The sequence below is a fragment of the Anabrus simplex genome, chromosome 12, assembly GCF_040414725.1.
Source record: "Anabrus simplex isolate iqAnaSimp1 chromosome 12, ASM4041472v1, whole genome shotgun sequence".
NCBI lineage: Eukaryota > Metazoa > Arthropoda > Insecta > Orthoptera > Tettigoniidae > Anabrus > Anabrus simplex.
Window position 1 is genome coordinate 58764850 of NC_090276.1, and position 23480 is coordinate 58788329.

Below are 23480 nucleotides of genomic sequence, written 5' to 3' on the forward strand. Positions count from 1 at the left end.
GGTAAGGGGCTGGTGCACCAGGGTAGCTTGGAGAATGTAATGAATTTATTTACTTCAGAATTAACCTTATTTACGTGTAGATTATTTATTTAATGAAAATGTCGTAGGTACGCCATCGTATAGACGTACAACTTTCAATTAGTATGTTATATATATCTTAATTATAGTTTATTTAATGCTAGATTATCTTTTATTAAGTGTTAAATATGACTAGCATATGGTTTCTCTGTAAATATATAGTATAAAATTGAAAACCTCAAATACGTATTGTTTAACCTCAAAATCTATATAGTCGAAAGCGGTAGAAAATTCCATAATGTTTGTATGTTAGACTTATTGTACTATAATTTGGTATAGGTGAAAGGTTCTGGAAACTTACTGTAAGCTTTTATTATCCAGATACATGTAGAGACATTACGAATGTTGTAGATATTTCCATGTACATTTTTAAATATCGAAAGAACATTCGAGTACCCATTCGACTAGCTGGTCGATCGATGTTTCGAGTGTGGTTCATTAGAGTGTCGTAAGAACTCTTCCAGAAGTCGATCATTCTAGATGGTTGATCGAATGGTATAAATATCGAGCTGTCAGTCAGTGAAGGCAGTTCTCAGTTCTAAGTTCACAGATCTTGGTTCTTGGGACTCAGGCAAGTGATGGACTGGGAGTGACTGTTGGGCTCCGAGGTGGTCTGAGTATTGGGCTCAAGTGAGTGAAGCGGTGAATTCAAGAGATAGTATGTTATAGTGCGTGCGTCAGTGTTGTTGATATCTGTACTGGTCAGAATCGACTTCAGGGTACTCCGCTATTGAGTGTTGTATATAGTATCATTTGCTAGTGTGTATAATTGTGTGTTGTGACGTACAGTGTGAATAAAGTAATTTATACAAGGAAGTGAACGTGTTCTCGTGTGATATTTATTTACGTCAAGTAAAATCGCAACGTGGAATGATAAAAATTTATTAGACTTCCTACTATTTTATTATTTCTCAGATTTTTTCTTTCTTTTTATAATGTAGTGTAATGTAAATTATTATTTATTAATTATATTTTTATTTTATTTTTTGAAAATATTGGTGTCATTTTGATGTTGTATTGCCTCGTAGTTCCTCGATCCCCTCCTCTCTCCTTCCATTATGGGTTTGTTCCAGCACTCTTCTTTGCTACATTTTATTTTGGTGTGTTATTTTCTGTTTTGATTTCATTTGCTCCTTGTTTAAAATTTATCTTGTGTGCACACGTCCCTATGACGCACGTCATTAATTACCATAGTTAGGGGATGTTGCAGTTGGTAGATTCATTAGCACGTTAAAGATCTCCTGCGGAACAAAATTCCAGCACCTTGGCATCTCCACAAACAGTAAAAGTAGTTAGCAGGATGTAAAAACAGTAACATTATTATTATTAAAAAGATGGGAGAAATGAAAAATTTCTTCAATTATATTGGAGATTCAGAGAGACTTGAAATCATTTCAGAAGTAGTTATGCATCTAGAAAATAAACTTTCAAAAGTGCTTCCAGAACACAAACTCTTCAAAGATCAAAATTAATATTATGCTATAAATATTAACATTATATGAGAAGTTTCACAATACTATATTACTACAATATATCTCCTGTGCCACAGTCCTAGCATGGTGGGTAAGATGAAATTTAAGTGTTTGAATGCACTTACAGGATCCATCATTTCAACAGAATCAACAGAATGAATACAATGTTACAGGCACATGAAGGTATTGCTTTATTTTTTCTTTCTTTCTCTCTCTTACAATTAGCTTCATGTCACATTGACACAGATAGGTCTTACGCCGACGATATGAAAGGAATGAAAAGAAAGAATAGTAAGATAGATAGTAGAGAATAAGTAGTAATTATAGACATTTACTTACAGAAGCCCGGATGGTGGGCTCGAGGATCTGGAGGCTGCATGCTCTGCGTATAGGTGAGGGTATTATTGCCAGTCCAAGTGCCTTGTGCTCCAGGAGAAGTGGCTGTCATAGCATTAGTGAAGCCGTTCTGTTGTAGATGAGGTGAAACAGGGGCAGTTGGACTCTGCTGACCACCACCTGTATAAACAAGCTCATTTTATACAAAGGCTCCCTTAACAATATATATGCAAGTATTTAGCAAGCTCTTTAGATATTGGAGATGGATACAAACTCATATACCATGAAACAATGAACACCAAAGAGGTTGACAGTGATCTTTGGAGCGAGGTTGCTGAACGCCATCAACTCTCTGATCATCATATTGGACACTGCAACACAATGAATATGTGTCTGCTCATTCTACACACCTCAAAGCAGTTGAGAGGAAGCCAAAAAAAGGAGCAGTTTTGGGTAGAATTACATCAACAGACTTCCCAATGTCCCAAAGAAGATCTCTGAATCCTATGTGGGGATCTCAACGGACCTGTTAGAGCCAGCAGGGATGGGTTCGACTACCATGGAAATAACGGCTATGGCGCATGTAATGATGATGGGCAATTAATCCTTGATTCATCGTCAGCAACACCTTATCACCTACACTAGTGGGAATCACAAAATTCACCCACCATCACTGATGTAAAAGTAATCCCATCTGATTGTGTGGCTCCGCAGCACAAGTTACTTGTTGCTGACATGAAGGATTAGTCTGATTGGGCCTGAAAAGATCAAGTGGTGGAAATTATGGGACCAGAAATCTGGCCTTGGCACCAAAATCTCATTTCCTTCAATAAAAGCTTCCTCAATTGACAGTATGTGGACTAAAGTATGCAGACCCATCACCACTAGTGTTACAGAATCTGGTCGTCTTTTATAGATGAACAGACATGACTGGAGAGATGAGGTGCAACAGAAGGTTCAGCAGAAGCAAGATGCATACAAAAAATGGTTGGTACAGATAACTGAAGAGAGTCGGGAAGAGTACGTCAATGCATGTCGAGAAACAAAGAAAGTTGTAGCCACAGCTAGAGTTCAGGGCTCATTTGAACAGTTGGGATCCAGGCAGGAAGAAAAGATGACTTATCAACTTGCTATAGCACACAGGAGCAGCCCATTACAGGTATATCAAGGACAAAGAAGGAAGGTGACTGGTGGACACACATATCATCTTGGAACGCTGGCGTGACCACTTCGATACGACCTCGAATGTTGAACTTTACAATGGCGAAAAATGAAAGTATCCTCCTATTCAATACATCATATATTCCGTCATTAGACGGAGTAAACAAGTTCAGACATGTTTCGGCTCGTTTGAGCCATCTTCAGTGAAAAATTAGGGGGGTTGGAATAATTTACATAATATGAGTTGAAAAAATGCTAAAAAAAAACATAATGAAAGCGCAAATGAAAAAACAAACAAAAGAGAGCCTAGACGGAAACAAAATAGCACAAATATACAATATTTACATCAATATGCAGAGCAAAAAACAACTTATTGCGACAAAATTCAGTGAAACAGGTGTTAATTTGAAATAATAATTGATACTAAAAACTGCGTTAACCTAAGAAACAAGGGAATGAGAAAACAAATGATGCAGATGGAAATGAATAATAGTAGCACATGGTGAGGTTGTGGACCTCATAGTTTACAAATTATTAGTTTATAAAAACGACAAAACAGTTTGAAATCGCTGTCAAAATCCTAGTGGAAACCCATCACATCAAAATGGTCAGGAGGAGAGCGGGAGCAAACATTTTGAGAGAAACCAAGCCTGAATTAACCTGCAGGCGAAAAGCCTGTGATAAGGAGAAAAAACACCTTAAATTTAAGGCTTCAGAAATAGCAGCATTCTTAATATCTTCTCAATCTAGCGGTCCTTCTTCATTATTGTTTCATAATGTTGGCTGGTGTTTTGCCTTATTATAGAGGGGTCGGAAGGGCCGCATATAAAAATATGAGAAGCTGTGTTAGGTAGAAGACAGATGCATAGTAAATTGTAGTAATCTAGTGGAAACCGTCAATGAAGTTCTAATCTGTAATGGAAAAAATGAGGTTGTATGAGAAACATGGGTTGATAAGTGGAATGGTTGTGAAGAAAGCTTAAACTTACGGTGTGCAGTAGGTGGTTGTCCTCTCTAGTGGCCTGGCTTTCTCAAAGTAACGGTCTCGTTCGCGTGATCGAGTCTATTGTTGGTTCGGCTGTGTCTGCTAGGATGGAAGGAGCGGAGGGGGAAGGGGAGGTACAGGGCTGGTTTGAGGAAGGGAGGGGTGTTGAGTTGGAGAGATGGAGGTGGGTTTGTTTGGCAAATATAAAGAATGAATGTTTCAAGAGGATGTTAGTTTACTCGCTGACTTCTAAAGCTCGAATTATGAGCAAAAAGGCACCTTGCTCAACATTCTCGAGAGCATCCACATCGATTTAGATCAGTTTATGAACCCCACTCACAATTTAAATGAAGTCAGCGAGAAAAAGAACATTCTACTTGAAACATTCATTCCATACATTTGTCAGAATTTCCATAACACAAACAAACCCCACCTCCATCTCCCCGACTACCCACCACTCCCCCCCCCTCCTCACCCCGCCCCTCCCCCTCCGCTCCTTCCAACCTAGCAAACACAGCCAACCAACAATAGACTCGATCACGCGACCGAGACCGTCACTTTAAGAAGGCCACACCATTCGAGTTTTAGAAGTCAGCGAGTAAACTAACATCCTCTTGAAACATTCATTCCTTATATTTGCCAAACAAACCCACCTCCATCTCTCCAACTCAACATCCCCTCCCTTCCTCAAACCAGCCCTGCACCTCCCTTCCCCCTCCGCTCCTTCCAACCTAACAAACACAGCCAACCAACAATAGACTCGATCACGCGACCGAGACCGTCACTTTAAGAAGGCCACACCATTCGAGCTTTAGAAGTCAGCGAGTAAACTAACATCCTCTTGAAACATTCATTCTTTATATTTGCCAAACAAACCCACCTCCATCTCTCCAACTCAACACCCCTCCCTTCCTCAAACCAGCCCTGTATCTCCCCTTCCCCCTCCGCTCCTTCCATCCTAGCAGACACAGCCGAACCAACAATAGACTCGATCACGCGAACGAGACCGTTACTTTGAGAAAGCCAGGCCACTAGAGAGGACAACCACCTACTGCACACCGTAAGTTTAAGCTTTCTTCACAACCATTCCACACTTTTTACTTATCAACCCATGTTTCTCATACAACCTCATTTTTTCCATTACAGATTAGAACTTCATTGACGGTTTCTACTAGATTACTACAATTTACTATGCATCTGTCTTCTACCTAACACAGCTTCTCATATTTTTATATGCGGCCCTTCCGACCCCTCTATAATAAGGCAAAACACCAGCCAACATTATGAAACAATAATGAAGAAGGACCGCTAGATTGAGAAGATATTAAGAATGCTGCTATTTCTGAAGCCTTAAATTTAAGGTGTTTTTTCTCCTTATCACAGGCTTTTCGCCTGCAGGTTAATTCAGGCTTGGTTTCTCTCAAAATGTTTGCTCCCGCTCTCCTCCTGACCATTTTGATGTGATGGGTTTCCACTAGGATTTTGACAGCGATTTCAAACTGTTTTGTCGTTTTTATAAACTAATAATTTGTAAACTATGAGGTCCACAACCTCACCATGTGCTACTATTATTCATTTCCATCTGCATCATTTGTTTTCTCATTCCCTTGTTTCTTAGGTTAACGCAGTTTTTAGTATCAATTATTATTTCAAATTAACACCTGTTTCACTGAATTTTGTCGCAATAAGTTGTTTTTTGCTCTGCATATTGATGTAAATATTGTATATTTGTGCTATTTTGTTTCCGTCTAGGCTCTCTTTTGTTTGTTTTTTCATTTGCGCTTTCATTATGTTTTTTTAGCATTTTTTCAACTCATATTATGTAAATTATTCCAACCCCCCTAATTTTTCACTGAAGATGGCTCAAACGAGCCGAAACATGTCTGAACTTGTTTACTCCGTCTAATGACGGAATATATGATGTATTGAATAGGAGGATACTTTCATTTTTCGCCATTGTAAAGTGAAAACCGTCAATACGGAATGATTCTAATATCTTGTAATGGAAATGCCATCCAGGCAAAGAAGAAAGCCAACCTTTATTGCAATCTCAAAATAAAGGTCGCCAAATTAGGGCAAGACTTACGTTTTTTGAAAAAATGCTTGATTAATGACATAACCCCAATTTTCTAAAGTTTACCAAGAAAACTCACAGAAATACAGCAAAAACTCGCGCGACTCAACTTAAAACCGATAAAATCTGGATTAAAGAGGAAATCAAATTTCTCCATAAAAAGAAATCTCTCCTGAACCACAAACTATATGAAACTCATTTAAAAGTTTCCACTCTCCTTTGCCCCCTCGAATGGACGTCCTTTCAATTACACGTCTCCAACAAACTTAACCTCACTTTGTTAAAGAAACAAAACACACTTGACAAGAAATGGAATGCTCTTTCAAAAACAAAAACAATACTTAGCAAACATAACAACTCAAATAACACAAGGTCTAATGATTTTCACCAACCTGTAGTAAACTTAAGTAAAATCATTCTTGATGCCGATGATCTTGATGTGCTGAGCAAGGGACCTAAACATAATTGGGGTAATCCTTCTAACCGTGATAATTTAATTTCCACCATAGCTGAATCTGAATTGGCCATTAATAAATTACCAATTAATATACAAGAAGAGGTCCGATATGAAGTCAAACACAAGCTATCTTCCATCCTCAATCAACAACAAACCATTAAACCCAACACAGTGCACGTAGCTAAAGTAAACAAACTTAAGAAAAAAGTGAAACAAAACGACTTAATTATAACAAAAGCCGACAAAGGAAATGCTACCGTAATCATGGACAAAAGTGACTATGTTAATAAAGCACACACGTTTTTTACAGACAACAACTTCATAACCTCTAAAAAAGATCCAACTAATAAAATACAAAGAGACCTAAAAACCATCATCAAGAACATTTCATTTCTGTTTAATGACCTTGAAAAATCCAAAATGATTATCATGAATCCGAAACTTCCCACAGCCAAAGCGCTACCCAAGATCCATAAAACAGACATCCCCATAAGACCCATTATCAATTTCAGAAACAGTCCGACCTATGAAGTATCTCGTTTCATTCACAAATTCCTCAAGTCACACTATCGTTTTCAAGCCAACACATCAGTAAAGAACTCCTTAGAATTCTGCAATAAGATCAAACACTTTAATTTATCCAAACACCACACTCTTCATTCTTTTGATATTACTAACATGTACGCTAATGTTCCCGTTAACAGCACCGTACAATTGATCAAAAACAATCTCTCCAAATTCAGCAATTTAAGTATAGGCGAAATAGATGAATTTATTCGAATTCTGGAATTTACTTTGAACAACAATTTCTTCACTTTCAATAATGTCATTTACCAACAGATAGGTCTTCCCATGGGGTCACCAGCTTCAGGAATCCTTGCAGACATCTACATTGATCATTTAGAACATTCTCACATCATTGGCAAGATCAATGGCATTCAACACTGGACACGCTTTGTAGATGACACCTTTGTTATTTTAGACTCCCACGTTACCAACAGCAACACAGTACTTGGATTTCTCAACTCTATTTACCCACATATAAAATTCACCATAGAGTCAGAAAACAATAAAGCCCTTAATTACCTGGACTTAAACATTATGCGCAACAGCAACAACACTTTATCCTTCAATATATACAGGAAACCCACCCACACCATCAATGCCATCCATCAGACCTCTGTGCACCCAGACATACATAAAAAAGCAGCTTACAATAGCATGGTCCTCAGAGCATTAACTATCCCTTTATCTCACAAGAATTTCAAAAAAGAAATTAATACCATCTACAACATTGCAGAACACAATGGTTACAATAGAACCTTCATCAGCAGAATCATCAATAGATACAAAAGCAGACCCAAGACTACCCTAGTAAAAGATTCTGCTCCAAAAGAAAAATTTTCCACATTCACTTTCAATAATAGTAGCATTTACCAAATTTCTAATATTTTCAAGAAACACAGCATCAAAATAGCTTACAGAACCTACCACACCAACTCCAAACTCATTTTCAATCCACACACTGTCAACAATAAAAATAGCAACATCAACAACAAATATTTGAACTCCGGAGTTTACAAATTAAAGTGCCAATCCTGTAATTCCAGCTACATAGGTCAAACAGGCCGCAATTTTGTCATAAGATACGCCGAACATCGCAACGCTCTCAAATATAATCGTTTTTCAGCTATGAGCGAACACCATAAAACATCCAGCCACGAATACACTTCAATAGACAAAGACCTGAAGATCTTGCATTATGAGCAAAAAGGCACCTTGCTCAACATTCTCGAGAGCATCCACATCGATTTAGATCAGTTTATGAACCCCACTCACAATTTAAATGAAGTCAGCGAGAAAAAGAACATTCTACTTGAAACATTCATTCCATACATTTGTCAGAATTTCCATAACACAAACAAACCCCACCTCCATCTCCCCGACTCACCACCACTCCCCCCCCCCCTCTCCTCACACCACCCCTCCCCCTCCGCTCCTTCCAACCTAGCAAACACAGCCAACCAACAATAGACTCGATTACGCGACCGAGACCGTCACTTTAAGAAGGCCACACCATTCGAGTTTTAGAAGTCAGCGAGTAAACTAACATCCTCTTGAAACATTCATTCCTTATATTTGCCAAACAAACCCACCTCCATCTCTCCAACTCAACATCCCCTCCCTTCCTCAAACCAGCCCTGCACCTCCCTTCCCCCTCCGCTCCTTCCAACCTAACAAACACAGCCAACCAACAATAGACTCGATCACGCGACCGAGACCGTCACTTTAAGAAGGCCACACCATTCGAGCTTTAGAAGTCAGCGAGTAAACTAACATCCTCTTGAAACATTCATTCTTTATATTTGCCAAACAAACCCACCTCCATCTCTCCAACTCAACACCCCTCCCTTCCTCAAACCAGCCCTGTACCTCCCCTTCCCCCTCCGCTCCTTCCATCCTAGCAGACACAGCCGAACCAACAATAGACTCGATCACGCGAACGAGACCGTTACTTTGAGAAAGCCAGGCCACTAGAGAGGACAACCACCTACTGCACACCGTAAGTTTAAGCTTTCTTCACAACCATTCCACTTATCAACCCATGTTTCTCATACAACCTCATTTTTTCCATTACAGATTAGAACTTCATTGACGGTTTCCACTAGATTACTACAATTTACTATGCATCTGTCTTCTACCTAACACAGCTTCTCATATTTTTATATGCGGCCCTTCCGACCCCTCTATAATAAGGCAAAACACCAGCCAACATTATGAAACAATAATGAAGAAGGACCGCTAGATTGAGAAGATATTAAGAATGCTGCTATTTCTGAAGCCTTAAATTTAAGGTGTTTTTTCTCCTTATCACAGGCTTTTCGCCTGCAGGTTAATTCAGGCTTGGTTTCTCTCAAAATGTTTGCTCCCGCTCTCCTCCTGACCATTTTGATGTGATGGGTTTCCACTAGGATTTTGACAGCGATTTCAAACTGTTTTGTCGTTTTTATAAACTAATAATTTGTAAACTATGAGGTCCACAACCTCACCATGTGCTACTATTATTCATTTCCATCTGCATCATTTGTTTTCTCATTCCCTTGTTTCTTAGGTTAACGCAGTTTTTAGTATCAATTATTATTTCAAATTAACACCTGTTTCACTGAATTTTGTCGCAATAAGTTGTTTTTTGCTCTGCATATTGATGTAAATATTGTATATTTGTGCTATTTTGTTTCCGTCTAGGCTCTCTTTTGTTTGTTTTTTCATTTGCGCTTTCATTATGTTTTTTTAGCATTTTTTCAACTCATATTATGTAAATTATTCCAACCCCCCTAATTTTTTCACTGAAGATGGCTCAAACGAGCCGAAACATGTCTGAACTTGTTTACTCCGTCTAATGACGGAATATATGATGTATTGAATAGGAGGATACTTTCATTTTTCGCCATTGTAAAGTGAAAACCGTCAATACGGAATGATTCTAATATCTTGTAATCGAATGTTGAATTCACACATCCACCAACTCGTGCTGGTCACTCAATTGCTAGACCAATTCCAGCTATCAGTACACAGGAGGCTGCAGAAGCATTTAATAAAATGAAGTCCCTGAAAGCTCCTAGACCTGATGAACATCTGGCAGGTCCTTGGAAAAACGAAAAATTAAACAGTTCCACAATAGACTGGCTAACAAGCTTCTCTAATGCCACTGCTGGTCACATACCCACAGACAAGTCTTACAATCCCAATTTTCAAGTACAAGGGTGATTCAGCTATGTACTCTTAATTATCAAGGACTACGCCTCCTGTCACACAAAATGAAAATTTTCAAAAAGATTCTTGATAAAAGATTCCGTCACATTACATCTCAGCCACAATCAACGTGGCTTCATCAAAGGATCTGGAATAACTGATGCAATCTCTGCAGCTCGACAAACTGTTGAGAAGCATTTAGAAAAAGGAAAGCCAATATGCATTGTCTTTTTTTGATCTTGAGAAGGCTTTCGACTGCATACAACATTGTATAACCTGATATGCATTGCGAGATCATGGAGTTCCAGAACAACTTGTTAACTGGGTTCAAATGCTCTATGATAACACCAGAAGTAGAGTATGATCTGCCGCTGGTATATCAGACAGATTTCCCGATCAATGTTGGTGTCCATCACAATTAAACCTTTGTCACCTCTACTCTTTATTCATGTAATGCACATAATCACTCGAAAACTATAGCATAAAGTTCCATGGAACATACTCTATGCGGATGATATCATGTTTGCCAGCACCTCCAAACATGATCTGCAAAACCAGGTCCAAGCCTGGAATGATGCCCTCAGCAGATATGGTCTTCATCTTAACATCAAGAAGACAGAATATCTAACAAACCAGAGTGACGGCGATACTGAAGTCAATGGTAAATACCTGCTGAAGACCGATACCTTCTGTTAATTCGGCTTAAACATACGTAATAATACCAATATTAACGCTGAAATGCGAGCAAGGATAAATGCAATGCTGGATGGATGCAATGGAGAGAGGTAACGGGAGTGCTCTGTGACTTGAGAATGACAATATACTTCCAAGTCAAAAATACACAGTGCAGGTGTTTACTCGATGGATATCTATGGAGCTGAGTGCTGGCCAGTTACGAGACGAGTAGAGCACCAACTTCATGTTGCGTTGGTCGATGAGAATCTCTTGCCTTGACCATGTTACAAACGATGCTATTCGGCAGAAGACTGGCATCGCCCCTTTAAATTAGAAAACGCGAGATATGTCTCACATTGTATGGTCTCACATCATGCGCGCAGCACGTAACATAGTCACCAATACTGCCCACCACCTTAAAATCACCAGAACTTGACCATTTGAAAGACCAAACCAACTATGACAGGATGCCATCAACGGCGACTTTCCACCTGCAGTGTAATGATGTTTCTGACTGTAGGACATGGCGTTCTTTGATCCGTCAAGCAGACCCTACACGAATAGGATAAACGCTTTGATGCAGAAGATGATTCAATCTCTTCATGCCTTTTTTTTTTCTTTCCCAATCATGAAATTATAAGGCTCATCAGTTGGCTTGCCACACCACTCCAAGTCTACTCTTGAAGCACAAGCAGTTACAGTGCACTAGGTAAGATACCTAGCCCCACTTGCTATATATAACTCCCTTCTGGAAATTTAATTTTAGATATAAAAGGTAAAGGCAGGCATATATAGCAAATGGAGGTACAAATCTTCCTCGGTATACTCTCACTACAGGGTACTACAGAGGTGGCTAGCACGATGTGTGGCAATCCACATGATCCAACTAATTTCATTTCAAGTGATTAAACAAATCCTTTTACAACCTCTTCAGAATCAACATCGTGAAATATATACCAAGGTGGATCAAATGTGAATGAGCCTTTTGAAGATGGCACGGTATTCTTTAATGTTCATCACAGTGGCAAAAGTACACAGTTACGAAGGAGTGCTTAGGCGGTGTTCTACACTGCACGCTTGCTTGTTTAGTCGTTTTTCTTATTATCATGAGTGAGGAGTTGCATGTGTCTGCTGCACAACAAGCAATAATTTTTGCAGCGCACCCTGACGAGTTGAAATACAGTTACACCTCTATACACCTCGAATGAAGAGGTCAGGTATGAAGTGGCATGCAAGAGGGGGAAACAGCTCCGGTGAAGGCAAAAGCCTGTTTATTTGCTGGCAAGGTTCTCATGACCATCTTCTCGGATGTTAAAGATGTGTATATCGACCTTCTACTCAAACAACTGTCTATCCTTTGTATTACTGTGAACTTCAAATCAAATCAAAATCTCTTTATTTGCAAATGAGGTGTCTACCTCGGTGGCAAATGGTACACTAAAATACATTATTGTCAAGCACTAAATATTACATTAACAAGAGAAGAAAATTTTCCTATAATACAATATTATACAATTTACGCTAACAATGTTTTCTATTAAACACACAGCTCATCCTTAATAAATTTATATTGTTTACAAAATTCTACTTATAATATCTCCTGTACTACTTACAAATATAGTCAACTGATATACAGTATGTGGAATTACTTCAAATGATACTATACAACTGGTACAAGATTAATATTTACATTGCATTTATTTACTTATTTACTTTTTCTTTTTCTTTTGCCCGTTCTGGAACCTAAGTAGCATAACGACCTGCTGTGTCTTAACCAGAGCCCCTTTTGCCACCACTTTTCAGAGTCCCTGAAGGGCCTTCACAGCTACCGTAGCGGTCCCAGGGCCCTCGAAGTCCCCACTGTACTTCACCCCTACAGGCAGTCCCCTACTTGGGCTGTCCAAACTCCATAGACCAGGGGATGGAATTAATTCAATCACACACATTTTTTATTTACAGTATCCTGCACTGGTCGAATGCCCTCTAACATTTATTTTCTCTGTTGTTGTTTATTCTCTTCTTGAATATCTGCACAGAGTTTGGAAAAGGATCAAACACTACCCCTGGTAAACTGTTCCACTCCTTCACACCCTTCCCAATGAATGAAAATTTACCCCAATCGCTTCTGCTAAAATTCCTTCTAATTTTATATTTGTGGTCAGTCCTGCCGATATAATTATTTTCCAACTGAAGCCTCTCATGGATATCTCCCCATGCTTCTTCTCTTGTATAGGCTCTATATAATCCTATAAGTCTAATTTTCTCCCTTCTCTTTCTTAGAGTTTCCCACCCAAGTTCCTCTAACATTTCTGATACACTACTCTTTCTCCTGAAATCCCCTGTTACAAATCTTGCTGCTTTCCTCTGCACACTATCTATTTCTTTTATTAGGTATTCTTGGTGAGGATCCCAAACACTGTTTGCATATTCCAATAATGGACGAACCATACTCAAGTAACTTTTTTCTTTTAATTCTTTGTTGCATCCTTTAAGTAGCCTCATTATGACATGTAACGATCTGTATGCTTTTTCAACAATGTCATCAACATGACCCTTCCAGTGCAAATTACTTCCAAATCTCACACCTAAGTATTTGCACTTGCCATCTTTTGGGATAACTACCTCGTCCAAAGTATATTCAAATTCAGTTTTAAAGCTCCTGTTTGAAAAAGTTGTAACAGTTAATTTGCCTCCATTAACCTTCATATTATTTTCTTCAACCCATTGTTGGATACTTTCAAGTTCCCTTTGTAATTATGAACAATCCTCAACGTTGTTTATTTCCCTATAAACAATTATGTCATCTGCATACAATCTTATTTTTGATGTTATATTGTTCCCTAAATCATTTGCGTATATTAAGAAAAGTAACGGACCAATTATACTACCACCGAGCTCGATGGCTGCAGTCGCTTAAGTGCGGCCAGTATCCAGTATTCGGGAGATAGTAGGTTCGAGCCCCACTGTCGGCAGCCCTGAAAATGGTTTTCCGTGGTTTCCCATTTTCACACCAGGCAAATGCTGGGGCTGTACCTTAATTAAGGCCATGGCCGCTTCCTTCCCACTCCTAGCCCTTCCCTGTCCCATCGTCGCCACAAGACCTACCTGTGTCGGTGCGACGTAAAGCAAGTAGGAAAAAAAAAAAATTATACTACCCTGTGCAATTCCCTTCCAAACTTTCTCTTCCTGAGATACATTATTTCCTACTTTGACTTTCTGAACCCTTGAATTTAGAAATGTTATTATCCAATGTGTAACCCTTACGTCCAATCCTATTCCCTCCAATTTCTTTAATAATATTCCATGTTCCACTCTATCAAAGGCTTTGGAAAAATCTATGGCTATGCAATCTAACTGACCTCCTGAATCCAATTGATCTGATATGTCCTGCTGAAATCCCACCAGTTGTGCCTCACAAGAAAATTTCTTTCTAAATCCATACTGGCTCCTCCTGAACCAATTTTTCAACTTTTCAACAAGGTTAGAGATGCCTCTTGTTCCCAATGACACAAAATTCTAATCTGCAACAACTTGCTTCTCCACTATTACTATTTCATATGGGAGAGTAAAGGATACACGACAGCCTTACATTTAGACTGATGCTTTCATAGCTCGTAATTGTAGACATATAAATAAGCTTTTGCCGTGACAAGAAAACAAGATGAAATTCTTTACGTTTCACAGAGAAATTTTATCTGCATCTTCAGAAGAAAATCTTGTCTGTTCATGAGGATATACAGTTGACAGCTTTGTATCTCCCATGAACCTATATAATGGACATTCCGTTCCCACGCTCACAATAGGGATGTTCAGCTTTATTACACTTATGAAGGCAGAATTGTGATCTGCCACGATTTGTCTGTACTTGGTTGAAAGAAGTCCAGGTTCTCCACAGTGCTGCTGCTATAATAACCAAATTGGAAGAAATGCTGTGGGCACGTCACCTTACGAATACCCCCTGTGGGTAGGGGCAATAGAATACATACACGGTATCCCTTCCCTGTCATCACAGGCAACTGAGAAAATGACCTTTGTGGCCCTTCCCTCTTTTTTAATGATATCTTCAGTCCTCGAAGTGTCGGATCTCTTCCATTTTTCCCCTGATCAGTGTGAAAGAGAGGATGGTTGCCCAGTCGTACTTTCTCTTGAAACAATTATCACCACCTACCCCTCACCATGTGCATCTCATATGTTTTGGCCCCTGAAAAATATACTCTTAAGTGGAAAGAAATTTGCCAGTGACAAGAAGGTACAAGACTTCTTGTGCAATTTCTTTTTATGAGGAAGGAACAGTGAACATATTACAGGAGGCTACGTAGATAAATAGTTTTGTGTCTGTTTTGATATACATTAATCTAATGAAGAGTTTAAAAAAATTCTGAATCATATTTAAACACCCCTCGTACATGGACATAATAATATGCTATCAATACACTCAAACCGATGGTAGGCTACAAGGTACATACCAAGTGTTGCAGCCAGAGCAACCTGGGTGTCTGCTGTTGGGGAAATGTTGTCTGCAGTAAAGAAGGGGGTCGCTGTGGACTGTGTGGGCGACACGAGAGGTCCTGTTCCACCTGGAGGCTGTGGTGCAGGGGCTGGCTGAGGTGGAGCAGGTGGATTGGGAGCTGGAGCTGGTTTATGTTCCAAGGGGTAACTGGTGGTTGCTGAGGAATAAAGAAAACAAGACATATATTATACAAACAATACCTAATTTCTTTGAATCTATATAGAAAGAATGGTCACTGAATATTCTACAAGTTCAAATGTTGCTTGAAGTGTCGAATGTTTGTCTTCAAATTCACAGGCTCTTTTCTGATCAGTCCTAGTTCTTCTCAGCCACCGAGGAACTTGTATGATCATGTGGAGACTATTGTCTCTCTTCCTACACTGACCTGACATTGATGTTCCTGTCTTTCTATATATGAACTGTTTTCTCACTTCTTTGTTCCATTAGTTGTGATATTTTTCTCTTTTTGTGGTTGTCTTGTCTTCCTACCCTTTTACCACCCATATTCAACTTTATCTTAAGTCCCTTCTCTTTCCCAGTTTTCATCCAGCTTTATTCTTATTCTACGCTTTCAACATTAAGACTCAAGATCTGTCAAGTGGCTCCTCAATGAGTGTTGATGCCGGCCCTCCTGATGGAGCTGGGAAGGAGAAACAAGCTCGTCGAGTGCTGAGAAGAGATGGACATACAAGAACTGGGTTTGATGAGGGGAGAATCCATCTATTTGAATCTAAAGACCGCTTTTGTCCTTTATTGTTTCTATATTTGTCTTTGCTTCCTGTTTTTTTTTTTTTGCTCTCTCTTCCCACAGTGAGCTGCCATTGTGTTCGTCCTATTACTGCATTTTCTCTCGCAATTAACACATTTTTTAAACGAAAAATACAGGCGAAAACTTCGGATGAGTAAATTATTTACAATTATTTACATTTACAAGATATATCAGATTTAATACACACAATTGGTTAAACTCATTTGCGGTTAATCGTTATTTGGCGTAAAATTCAAGCGTGAGATTTTTTTCTGAAAAGTGAAATAGGTTACATCAGGTAAGTTGGACACATGGGTTTGAAGTACCGACACTGAAAAATATTCTTCCCGTTATGAGCTGACAATGATATAGATGCTGATTCCCATAGGGAATCTGAAATATTTGTCCTGAATGAGTAAATTTATAATACCAATATAAATGGTCCCGTATTGGACATTGGACACTATATCATCTGATGGCCAAGCAGGCATCAATTTTTGGTAGTGAGACAAAGTCTCTCATAGTGTACTGGCACTGCTGGTGGCTTCAAGTAGCCTATGCAGTGGACTCCACGGTATGCACTAGCCATGCGTCTTGGTAGGTGTGCTAGGTACCAACTGACGAGCCAAACCTAGCACACGGGGGAGAAATGCTGGCAACCAAGAATGAGTTAGCTGAAAAATGTATAATGTCCAATAACGGATCATTTATATTGGTATTATGAGCTGACAATATGGACTGAAGTAAAATAAACATGTACTAAAAATACAATTCATGTAAGTACTTAATAATGACATACCGGCAAAAAAAGAAAACTGTCCAACATAAGAAGGGCCGGACATCGAAGGAGGGACCCCTGCTAGATTTCCCCAAACCGTTTGTATCCAATCTTGTATGAGTGATGTCTTCATCTACCCTTTTTCTTGGATACGAACGTAGATCCCTTGTGGAAATTTAACTTTAGGCATTGTTTTTCATTTTAGAACAACATAAGGTGCAAGTTTTCTGCCATTACCTATTACAGTAAGCATTGCAGTACATCGTTCTTTTTCACTTCCGGTAGTGCGTATGATAACACTCGATATCCCTATCTTATCGATTGTTCGACTTTGTGACATACAGAAACTGATTGGCGTCCTTCACTTCACGCTTCTCAATCACAAAGTGATGAAAATCAATTACTTAGTTGAAATCATTCGGCATTTTGTGGCATAATGTTGTTCTTCGTCGAAGAGAAAGTCCATTCCTCTTCATGAAATTAATGAAGCCTCGGCTAACCTTCAAATCTGAGACACTGATTCCACGTGCAGTAGCTTTTTCTCGTCCTTTAAAATACAGCATTTCGTGAGAAATGGCATATCGAACGTTGCATAACGAAATCATATATTTCAGCAGATCCTCCCCTACTTTCGGAAACTTGGCACTTTTTGGTCTGCGAAATGCTCTGCGAGACTTGGTCACTTGAAGTGCACTATTCTGTTACCACGGTAACTGCAGTAGCGCATGTTGCAATCAGACACTGAATACTTGTGGCCCACTGCTCTATTCCCGTATGTTTCGATGTAACTGATCACCGCAAGTTTATATGATGCACTATTACTCAAATACTTGCTCACTGTGGACTAACAAACAACTTTGAGATCACAGAAAACGCATGTCCCGTACCCGAAACACTGGTAAAATACGTTTGTACCAGACTGGAATAGAGAGTCACTAGTCACTTCTCTCACTGAACTACTGCAGTGGTATTTCCTACTGGCTGATAACAGCACGTTGCCCAGTTTTGCAATAGGTAGGCTGCTACCCGAGTGGTTGACATCTTTATTTTGAAACGCATCCGGAGCTGCGTGAAGGATATTCAAATACATAAACATTTCTTTTTCTCCACTTTGGACCCAAAAATATTCGGATGCGTAAATTGTGCAAGGGCGTTAATTATGCGAGAAAATACGGTATGTATGCTTCTTTCTTAATTCCCTCTCTCTCTGACTTGATTTGACACTTATTTGTTCCCCTCCTATATTCATATGACTTGTCATTACATTTTTCCTTATTATGAAAGATACGACTATTTGAACGTTGGAAACAGCAATCATTATCACGCTTTCCACCTTTACAATTCAATTTGAGTCTTTATTAATAGACTATATTAAAATCGATACATGTTTCAACCCTAGCAGGACATCATCAGTTGACACATGAATAATAGACCTTATAAAAATTGTCACTTAGATATTGGTACACAGTGAAAAACAGTTAATTTTATACCTAGATAAAAATGATGTATAACGTCTTGAGTCTTGTCCTTAAAAAAATCAAATGTTAGTGCAACTTTGTGATAAAAATCTTGAAGAGCCGGTCCGTATCTTGAGCATAACTGATGTTGATGGACTGAATTATTAAAAAACGTGGAACATTCAATTCATACGTGGAACATTTGACTAGGACTGCAAGCTTGTTGGCAGAGTACTGCATACGTAATACCCTGGCCTAAAAATAGAAAAGTGCTGTGATACAAATAATGAAACACTTACATATTGGGAACTTGTGTAAGCAACATCTGGTTACTCACGCCCTGTCCTGTATGAGTCAACCTGGCTCCTCCAAGGTGACGGCACTCACTGATTGCTGAGTTAGGATGTCGTTCTGGCAGTGAGCTACATGGGAGGGAGGGAACTGTCTGGATCCAATGCTCAATATACGGACTGACTCCTCAAGATTTTTGACACAAAGTTGCATGCACATTTGATTTTTTTAAGGACAAGATATCATACATTGTTTTTATCTATAAAGTGAATGTATTTTTCACTATGTATATGTACCATATCTATGTGACAATTTTTATAAGGTCTGTTATTCATGTGCCGACTGATGATGTCCCGCTAGAGATGAAACGTGTATCGACATTAATGTAGTCTGTTAATAAAAACTCAAACTGTATTGTAAAGGTGGAATACGTGATAAGGTTTGCTAAAGTGATACTCATGACAATACGGGCTTAGCACACGGAAATTTATTTTATGTATTTGGAAACAGAATTAGGTTTGAAAGCTATTACAATGAAGAGTCACTTTCACATCGGCAACTATCACAATTAAAGAGATGTTGCAGAAACTGATTCCTGCACAAAACTAAGGTGCAAAGAATTCTAGTCCTCCCTCAGCTAATGCCCCCCTATTAAAATGTTTTTAAACAAACAACTCTGACTGCATATTCCATGTAACTGTATTGTCTTACACAACCTTGCTTCAAGCTGATTTTGAAATCTTATTTATATATGCATCTCAGAGAGGAATACCTGTGATTATGAACGTGAAGTGTGCCAATACAATCATAACAAAAGGCCTATACGTCTACTACAGTACATCGGTGTCGGGACTATACACTGTATTCTGACTGCACAAAAATGCAAAGATTTTGCTTGTAACTGTTCTCATATACTTTCTGGTGAGATGATAAAACCTGCAATTGCTCATAATATAATTGGTTATTTCATCATTAATGATTCACATCAACAAGGGAAAATAAACAAAAATAATGAAGAATTACAGTCAATCAGTATTACCATCTTCGTCCAACAAGAGCCTATTGTGAAACACAAAATATTAACATAAAGGAAGATATAGTAAGGAGGTTAGTTCATTGTATACAAACAAATGTTAGTAGTAAGAAAATTTTTCTTACGATGAGGTAGTCGTATTGGTACCCATGTTGAGCGAGGACATGGGTCTGGAGGAGGTTCCAGCTTGGTAGTTCTCTCTGGAGCCCCAAACACAGACACATCACCTAGTTACAGTGAGAAGGAACAAAATAAAGTAAAATAAAATGAAATTAAAAAATGAGAAGGAACAAAATAAAGCAAAATAAAATTAAATAAAAAATACTGTAACTTAAACATTAAAATATTTCAAAAAATAAGGTTCCTACAAGGATAAGTGCATCGATTGCATAATGTTAAAAACATTTAAGCATAAAAATATTTTGTTATAGGCTTGAATAATGTAGAAGTTGAAAAGAAAGAAAACTAAACATAAAACCAAAAATAAGCTGGGTTATTATTGGGATTGAATCTTGGAATGTCTCAATATGCCCCATATTACATTAATACCTATATATATGAGGGCTGTTTCTTCATTAGTGTATGCACACTCCTTTTCGTGTATACACATGTTAGGGCAGTACCCAATCTACCTCCCGGACTCTTCATCCAATGCTCCACGAATGCGCTGTGCTGTGAAGAATAGAATCGTCTATGAGAGACCAGTTGAATTGTTAGTATCCAAGATGTTCTCCAAGCACGAAATTGAATGTGCCCGTGGCTGTACAAAATGACAGGGTTGTGAGGCCTTTGTGAGGTGTGTGGGGACTCAGTGCTGCCTTACAGACATGTGGCACAGTGGGTCAAAGCCTTCAATGTGGCCGACATGCTTTGGCTGGCTCAGCCTGGAGTCAGTGCTTCTTGGCTGTTTGCCAGGAATGGATACAACCCAGACGGTTCGAGAGTAAGCCCGAGAGACAGGCATATTGCCTATGATTATGTTTCATATCCTGAAAGACTGCCTATGCATGAGAAAAACTGCACCTTGAAGGGATTCGCACCATTTCATGGAACTGCAGAAAAGGCAATAATATGATGCTGAGCAAACCCACTTGGAATGTTATGAGCACGAAGAGGTTTTCCAACGCTGGATCATTACAGTGCATGAGACCTGAGCCCAAAATGAAATGCAAATTGAACAAATGGTGTCATTATTGGGTCTCCATAAAAGTAAAAAATGTGCCAGCAGTGTTGTGGCGATGGTAATTCTAGTGTAAAGATTATGATGGTGTTATCTTAATGTATACCGAACCAAAAGGACAGACGGTGAATGAGCAGTATAACTGTTCATTTATGGGACGTCACTTGCAACAAACATTGTGCAAGAAGCAACATTTTTTTTGCAGACGCTTCCCATCATTTTGCACGATAATACTTTAGCACATCACGCAATCAGCGCTGATTTATATGCTCGATGGGGCTTGGAAAGGCTCTATCATCCCCCATACTACATGGACTACCCCTGTGATTTTTATTTAATACTGAAGATGAAGGAATCCACTTTGTGGCATTCACTTCAGAAATATCCCCAAAGTTCTGAAGGCGATAACACCACTCCAATGGCACCATTCAGAGAAAAGATGTTGCTACAGGGATACCATGGCTTCCACATCGCTGGTAATTGGGGACTACCTTGAGGGACAGCACATGTATTGTTTGTAATTAGAAGTTGCCATTAGTAAAGAAACAGCCATCGGATAATTTGATACGCCGTTTCTGGGGATTGAAATAGTGAGAAAACAGCTGAACAGATAAAAATGAGCAAACCCCTCACTTTAAAATGTACAATATGAAGTTCCCTGGAAAAGAAAAAGCAACTTTAATAAGATTCCCGATCTTCCTATAGAACAGTATTCCGTCGTGCTGGAAAATCATGCAAAATCTTAACCCTCATAAATCGCAGGAATGCAGCCTATTCCCGTCACAAGTTCAGAAATGAAAAATAAAGCCTGACTGAAAGCAGATAGAAGAAAAATGTGGATGTGTGTGGAAAATATCCTGGGTGAGGAACCTTTGAGTGGTTCGACATTCATAATACAGCAATCCTGATCTGGGAAGCGCATATCAGGATTAATTATTCCGTGATGGTCGGCAACCTGAGGAGGCAGCACCAAAAGAAGGAGAAGAAGAAAATTTAGAGAACGATGCCAGAGAACAAGTCATTTATATCTTAAGACAATGAAATAACTGTTGTTTAATTTACAAAACTGAAACCAACTTATTACTTTCAAAATGATTTTTTGAGAGAAAGTAAAATCACATCTCAATACATGGGCGGCGGGCCCCGAGAAATCTTGTAGTACACTTGCCAGGGGTAGGTGATGGGCCCCGAGAGATCTCGGTTTTATTCGTGACATCGTTTTCGGTCTCCCTGTGACATCTCCTGACCATATATTGAACTATTTCGGACTTTCACATTGAGTAGAATAAATCGTAGATGAATAACATGAATAACAGACCTTATAAAAATTGTCACATAGATATGGTACATATACATAATGAAAAATACATTCACTTTATAGATAAAAACAATGTATGATATCTTGTCCTTAAAAAAAATCAAATGTGCATGCAACTTTGTGTCAAAAATCTTGAGGAGTCAGTCCGTATATTGATAAACAGTACATCTACAAATCTGCAAATAACCTTACTCCATGTGGGTGGGGTTAACTTCCAATAAGTAACCAGGGGAACCTGACCCCTATAGAGTGAAAACAGCGGTGAAAGAAAGAAACCAAATAAAGAAGGCACTGGACAAGGAAAAACAAAAACAGGGACAAGAACGAAATGAACAAGAAATACAAAGACTTCAAGGAGTATACAGGAACAAGAAACTTGCTGTAAAGAACATTGTAAGGGAAGAAAAAGAGAAGAAATGGAATGAGTTTGCAGACAAACTGGAAGAGGACAGTAGAGGAAATATGAAATTGCTATACAGAGTAGTGAAAAACAAGCGAAGGAATCAAGAGACCATAAAAGCAATAGAACGTGATGATGGAACTCTGGCACAAGAAGAGGGAGAAATTAAACAAGATCTATTTCGAAAAGCTGCTGAATGGAGATACAGAAAACATAACAACGGATAGAGGAGAGCCAAGTCGAGGAACCACAACTGAACCACCAATTACATGGCTTGAGGTTGAAAATGCGCTCAAGAGCATGAAGAAAGGAAAGGCAGTGGGCATAGATGAACTAAGTGCAGATATGCTGAAAGCAGCGGGAGTTCCAGGAATCCAATGGCTCTACAGACTGCTCAACAAGATATGGGAGGAAAATACTATTCCTGAGGACTGGAAGATGGGCATCATTGTACCTCTGTTCAAGAAAGGAAGCCGACGAAAATGTACTAATTACCGTGATATCACACTATTGTCTCATGTCCTGAAAATATTGGAAAAAATAATAGAGACCAGAATCAGAGATATTGTTGAACCAATTTTGGAAGAAGAGCAGTATGGTTTCAGACCAGGAAGGTCAACTACAGACCTTATATTTGCAATTAGGATGCTAATGGAAAAATACTGGGAGAAGAACAAGCCTTTATTTCTAATATTTTTGGACATTGAGAAAGCATACGATAGTGAACCAAGGGAAAGTATTTGGCAATGCATGAAAGAACTTCAAGTGCGAGAC

General features: G+C 38.9%; 1 protein-coding gene across 3 annotated transcripts in view; it reads right to left on the minus strand.

The window, feature by feature from the left end:
* Med (Smad/Smad4 homolog Medea) overlaps positions 1 to 23480 on the minus strand; it is a 67412-nt gene that overhangs the window by 19346 nt on the left and 24586 nt on the right. For 2 of the 3 annotated variants that reach the window (XM_068229940.1, XM_067156661.2), the window contains 3 exons: positions 19934 to 20035; positions 15458 to 15658; positions 1890 to 2066 (listed from right to left, as the gene is read on the minus strand). In XM_068229940.1, the coding sequence (XP_068086041.1) occupies positions 1890 to 2066; positions 15458 to 15658; positions 19934 to 20035 (480 nt within the window). The remainder of the gene's footprint in view (positions 1 to 1889; positions 2067 to 15457; positions 15659 to 19933; positions 20036 to 23480) is intronic. The other variant, XM_067156662.2, reaches the window with a different exon arrangement.